The following is a 5,474-nucleotide window of genomic DNA, read 5'->3' as shown; positions in this document are numbered from 1 at the left end:
TACAGTACTTGAACTGCGTAGTGCTTATGTGATGTTAACGATGTGATGTAATGCCAATTCAGTATAGGGGCGTTGTGGGTGCTGTTGCCAGTGAGACGCTAGTGATATTTATCTCAAGAGCTCCAGCGAAGTAGAAAATGCCTTATAGCAAATGAAAATGTTTACAGCAAAAGAGTTAAACCCTATATCCCTCTAAGACTGTACATGACCTCCTATTATTTAAAAGAGATACATCTCAGCCAGAAATGATAAACTCAAAAAGCACAATGTATTATAAATCCTCCTAATGTGGATTACAGAAGCATTGGTTTGGTTGTCTACAGACAGTTACACTGCAATAGTATTGCACAGCTCTTAGAGGAAATAGAACTTCACAGAAATTATATGAGAAGAAAATATGTATATAGAATGTTTTATGTGTGTAATTGTGATTTGTTAATAATTAAAGAGTAGCTGGTAAATGAAAATGAATGATTGAGTGATCCTATAGTATGAATATTTGTCAAAATATTGTTTACTCTCTGTACATATGTAATTACCAACTACAGACATATCAATGCCGTTAATATTGTGCAAACAACAGTACGCCCTTGCCTTCTCAGGCAAGTATCCCTTATCTACTCGGTATTTTACTTTCTACAATCAAATGCACACAATATTTTCGTCTTTCTGTACTGAAACATTCTTGTCTTTTATTGTTTGTAGTTTTAAAGAAAATGTTGTGTCTTCTTCTTGCAACCTACCTAAATGTGACTGTGTGATAGCTTAAATAAATTGTTGTACAATTTCGACTCTTCTCTTTCAATGACTCACTCCTGATTTTTCGTATTGCAAGGCAACAGATTGCGAGCTAAAATAGTATCCCATAAATCAACCTTTATCTGCCAAAGAAACACTATATAGACTTGGAGAGGGGGGCCCATTCAAACGGGGGTGATTCAAACGGCGCGCCTCCCTCACAGTGTTGTCATTTGTCGACTTACTATACGAACGAGAAAAACAGCAGACGGAAACACGGAAAGCTTTATTCGCAGTCCGGTTGTTGTGCTTTCGTTTTGTGGGTTGTGCGCACTTAATATTTAGCAGATGGAGGGAAGTTCTCAATAATTTCACATGCCGTAAAGGTTTTTACAGTTATTATTACAGTTGAAATTGGGCTCAATAATTAAGTGTTCGTTAGTCTTAAGATTACCATTCACTAAAAATGTTTGAACAACAAAGCCCAACCTCCAAAAAGAGGCCATTTAAACTTTTTGAACATTCCATTATTCAATTTAATGATGTAGTCATACCACATAGGTTGGACATGATGAAGAAGCATAAAAGCAATATAGAAAAAGTAAGCTTATTTTGTGCGTGACTTTTCTGGAACCACACTGGTATTTCTGAAACAAGTGTAGTAATTTTCTATATGTGTTTCTTTTAGGCAATCCAATCTGGGGACTATTCTAGTGCTGTAAGAGAACAGTCATCTGCTAAAATGCTCATTCAGAATCTAAGAAGAGATTTAAGTGAGATAGAAGCCCTTCGTAACCAAGTCGATGTCCAAGATGTAGCACAATTTGACAAAGCTACTGAAAATTCTCGCTCAAAAGCACTGATGGCTATGGAGGAATACATGTGTATGTAAAACTTTTAAACCTTATCTTCAATACCGAAACGTAGCATTTTTATTACGGTGTCAATGCTTTGCACTATTTGGACGCCAATATAGAAAGATCTACTTCTTGTAAATTTGACATTATTTTGAAATATTTTGCACGTCAGTCCCTTACTTTACTTTATATATTCAACTTTAAAGCCAGTATAAAAATTAGCTGGGTCCTCTCATCGATAGAAGTTAGTATTTTAAATTATGACACTGACAACCTATTTCTTTCTTATGTTCAAGGTTTGGGTGAGAAGCTCCTATCTCCTGAGAATAGGTGTAAGACAACTGTATCTGATCATAGAGATATTGACTTTAAGTCAGCTCCTCAACTACAACTTTTTGGTGATAGATCCTCAATCTTAGATAAGGATGAGGAGGAATATGTGCAATCATGGGAAAGACTGCGTGATGACATAGAAGATTTACATGGCATCTATGCAGACCTTCACACCCTGACACAAGTTAGTTTGTCAACTTTTTTTAACTGATTCTATTTTCCTTGATTGTTATATTTACATACATTAAATTATTTTAGGCACAGGGAGAGATAGTTGATAATATTGGAGATAATGTGTCAGATGCAGCTGAGCACATTCAACAGGGAACCCTCAATCTAAAAAGAGCGTTGAAATATAAAGCAGCAATGTATCCACTGATGGGTGCTGCTGTCGGCACTCTAGTTGGAGGTCCTGTCGGCCTTTTCATTGGTTTAAAAGCTGGTGGATGTGCAGCTATTGGAGGTGGATTGCTAGGTAAGTTCTCCTAAACCACTGTTGTCACATTGTAAGTTGTTTAGTTTACCATAATCTTTTCAAAACATTTTTATTTGCATCAAAGGTTTTGTTGGAGGGAGAATACTTAAAAAGGCTCAAGTAAACAAAATTTCAGATTCCACTGAATCCTACCCAGTTATTGGAGAAGACTCTTCATCAAAGTTGCATCAAAGCTAGAATAAATGCTGTGTCAAATGTGCCATTGGCACTAATATCTTAGGTAATTATTTTTTCTGTGATTGATTTGTACATATAGATATGCTTTATGTACTAAGTAAAACATGATAAATGTTCGCTGGAACTTCAATGTTAGTTTTGCTTGAAAGGCTGCAGTCTATTGACTGTAATTCACAAGTTCTTTCTTGAAAGTTTTTCTCATCTAAAAATAATTTATTTTTCACTTTAAAATAAAATTGACATGTTTGTTAATATGCATTGTACATTTTTAAGGGTACTTTCCTGCTAGCCTAACATTTGTCCAACAACTTTACATTGCCTTTGTAACAATGGCATAGATAGAATGGATAGAATGTACCCAAGTAGCTACTAAGCTATATATTCAAGAATACACAAATATTCTGCAGTAGTCAGTCTAAGAAACAAGGAATGAAATTTCAAGTAAGCTACAGATTTATTATAACATTTTTCAAACCATTAAATTTGATGAAATTTAATGACAAATCTCACAAATTTGCTTCATATTCACTTGTATTTGTCAATGCGAATATTTCACCCCACTTGGTGCAAACCATTTTGACCCGCCGGGTCTACATCGACTTGTCAGAGTTAAAGTCCTCTGGTCAGAGTTGGCCCGCGAGGTGGTCCTGCGACCACATTGAGCACGTGGACTCGGCCGACCTGGCTACTGTACCAACCAGGAAGTCGACGAGGGCGGGGTGAGTCTCCCTAAAGGCAGCCCACTCTGGGGTACCATCCAGGTCCGCTAGGTTGTCCACCACGATGGCCGTGAGCCGGCGGCGTAGCGGACTGCTGACGATGTCGCTGACGCCGGTGGCGTTCAGCACCTCCACGGCTCGCAGAGGGTCGTAAGTCCACAACCTCTTCTCCAAATAGTCAGTCAGTTCCGGCACCTCGTACTTGTCGGCGAGCTGCAGCAGCTCCACTTCACAGCCATCGCAGTCCTCTACCCGGTCCGTGTACAGGTACTCGAGAAACTTCTCTATCGCCGCACGGGGGAAGTCCACCACCTCGACGCGGCCCTCGCGGGCCTCCTTGAATGAGCCCGTCGTCAGCATCCTGTTGAGCACGGGGCTGCGCTCGGCCAGCACGGCGCGGTGCGCGTCCAGCTCCACGCCGTCCACCACCAGCTTCACGTCGCAGGAGCGGCTGCCCTCCAGGCGGGCCCGGTTGAGACGTTGGATCAGGCCCGACGCGGGGCGGCCGTCGACGATGTCGTACACCCTGAAGAGGATGGTCACCTTCTCGAAGGGATGGTCGAAGCTCAGCGTACCCACTGATGACACATTTGTTAAACCCGTTTGGAGGATGGCGCGAGCTTCTACTTCCTTAGTTTGCGGAGGTTTTGAGTCTTTGGTTTGGATGCTCCGGCGGTCACTCACGACGAGCTTGCAGTGGACCAGGACGGGCTCGGCAGGCTCGACGCTGCAGCCCAACGACAGCGAGAGGGTAGTGGTTGTGGTAGTGGGTGGCTGCGCATTACCATAGTATTGATTTTGAGATCTCTGAGGAGCAGGTTGAGGCGGAGTGACGGTGAGGACTGGTGTGATGGCGACACGACCCTGCTCGGTAATAAGAGGCTCCAGGGTGGGTTGGTACTGGCTCGTGACCTTCTGCAGGAGGGCTGTCTGCTCGGCGACCAGGAGCAGCTGCATGGTAAGGGGACGTGGATGGCCGACTGAAACAAGGTATAGAATGGAATTCAGATGTTGAAATGTAGTTCAAAATATTACAAGGCCTGTCTGTATATTTCACATTTTATGTTGCACCCCCACATGACCACAAACGGGACTCAACATGTTAACATGTTCCCCATCATGATCATGATAGGGCTTCCAAGCAAATTCAATTGTGTATTATAATTCTTCATCCTGATATGTTTGCACAATGGTAAGAACACCAAAATATTCGAGAGATTCTAATGTTTTTTTCAGAAATACTTTGTAGCTGCACAAAGATAGCGCAGAATATGGGTAATTGATTATTCAACAAATCCTCATTTTTACATAACTTGCACGGTTCAAGGAAAGGTTTCAAAAATCTGATTAAATATGGTGAGAAGCATTAAGTTAAAATGATCCTTTAAGTGACCACCCATTCTGATACCACTCAAGAGTGCAAAAGAAATAAGATAGAGAGCTAAAAGGAAAAAAAAAAATGAAGCTGCAAATTAGAGCCCATTCCTTTAACTGAATATTTTTCTAGGACAGTGTACTTTAGAGACATGTTAAACATGTTTAAATTGATGAATTCACCATAGCAGCTCAAAATTGATGTAAACCTTTGAGGACTGGTTGTCTGAAGTTGTCAGAGCATGCCGGGGGTGCCTCGGCATATGTCCACATGGGTCTATTTTGCTACTCGGGTGTAGACTCGTCGCACAGAAAGTGATAAACCAGAATAAGAATGAACAAAATCCCGACTCACTCTTTGACAGCCTAGGCGACCCTTCACATACAAAATTGAACAAAAGGAAGCAAGAGGTTAGACCCCGTCGTTCAGCAAAGGATTTGTCTAGTGGACTCACGGTTCGGTTGACCTGTAGACAGGGGGGATCCCCGCGCCATGCCGCGTCCCCTACCCCTCTCCTCCTCCCCACCCCCACCGCGCATGGCGCGCATTTCCCGCGCCTTTATGGAAACGTAAACAAACAGTGAAAGTCGGTGTCACGATCGGCGTTTCTGCCAAATACCGATAATACCTACTCATACAATTATTGATCATAGGATTTTAACCAGAATTTTAGGGTGGACATCGCCGCTTTTCGTTATTAATCGCAAGGTATAGTGCTTACCTGTTTCCGGTCCGGAATATTGAATTGTTCCATTCCGGTTATTGTTGTAGGAGGTTAT

General features: G+C 41.7%; 2 protein-coding genes across 2 annotated transcripts; one reads left to right on the top strand and one right to left on the bottom strand.

The window, feature by feature from the left end:
- Positions 1–1,012: 1,012 nt before the first annotated feature.
- Positions 1,013–2,853, top strand: LOC113210409 (syntaxin-17). The gene is made up of 5 exons (XM_026428394.2): positions 1,013–1,339; positions 1,427–1,622; positions 1,892–2,112; positions 2,187–2,403; positions 2,489–2,853. Exons 1-5 carry the CDS (start codon positions 1,205–1,207, stop codon positions 2,599–2,601), a joined length of 882 nt encoding a protein of 293 aa, XP_026284179.1. The 5' UTR covers positions 1,013–1,204; the 3' UTR covers positions 2,602–2,853.
- A 147-nt stretch (positions 2,854–3,000) lies between these two features.
- LOC113210406 (uncharacterized) lies at positions 3,001–5,193 on the bottom strand. Its single transcript, XM_026428390.2, has 2 exons — positions 5,150–5,193; positions 3,001–4,300 (listed from the first exon to the last, which is right to left on the bottom strand). Exons 1-2 carry the CDS (start codon positions 5,187–5,189, stop codon positions 3,225–3,227), a joined length of 1,116 nt encoding a protein of 371 aa, XP_026284175.1. The 5' UTR covers positions 5,190–5,193; the 3' UTR covers positions 3,001–3,224.
- Between the last annotated feature and the right edge of the window lie 281 nt (positions 5,194–5,474).

The sequence above is a fragment of the Frankliniella occidentalis genome, unplaced genomic scaffold (assembly GCF_000697945.3).
Source record: "Frankliniella occidentalis isolate FOCC.00 unplaced genomic scaffold, Focc_3.1 Scaffold72, whole genome shotgun sequence".
Taxonomy (NCBI): Eukaryota; Metazoa; Arthropoda; class Insecta; order Thysanoptera; family Thripidae; genus Frankliniella; species Frankliniella occidentalis.
Note: the sequence above shows the minus strand (reverse complement) of the source record. Positions and strands in the feature narration are given on the sequence as shown.

What these genes read in the sequence shown, in the direction of transcription:
- LOC113210409 (XM_026428394.2), top strand. Translation starts at nt 1,205, where the DNA reads ATGTTTGAACAACAAAGCCCAACCTCCAAAAAGAGGCCATTTAAACTT. An exon ending in ATAAAAGCAATATAGAAAAA is followed by an intron (nt 1,340 to 1,426) that starts GTAAGCTTATTT and finishes TGTTTCTTTTAG; the next exon opens with GCAATCCAATCTGGGGACTA. An exon ending in ACCTTCACACCCTGACACAA is followed by an intron (nt 2,113 to 2,186) that starts GTTAGTTTGTCA and finishes AAATTATTTTAG; the next exon opens with GCACAGGGAGAGATAGTTGA.
- LOC113210406 (XM_026428390.2), bottom strand. Translation starts at nt 5,189, where the DNA reads ATGGCGCGGGGATCCCCCCTGTCTACAGGTCAACCGAACC. An exon ending in GTCTACAGGTCAACCGAACC is followed by an intron (nt 4,301 to 5,149) that starts GTGAGTCCACTA and finishes ACCTTGTTTCAG; the next exon opens with TCGGCCATCCACGTCCCCTT.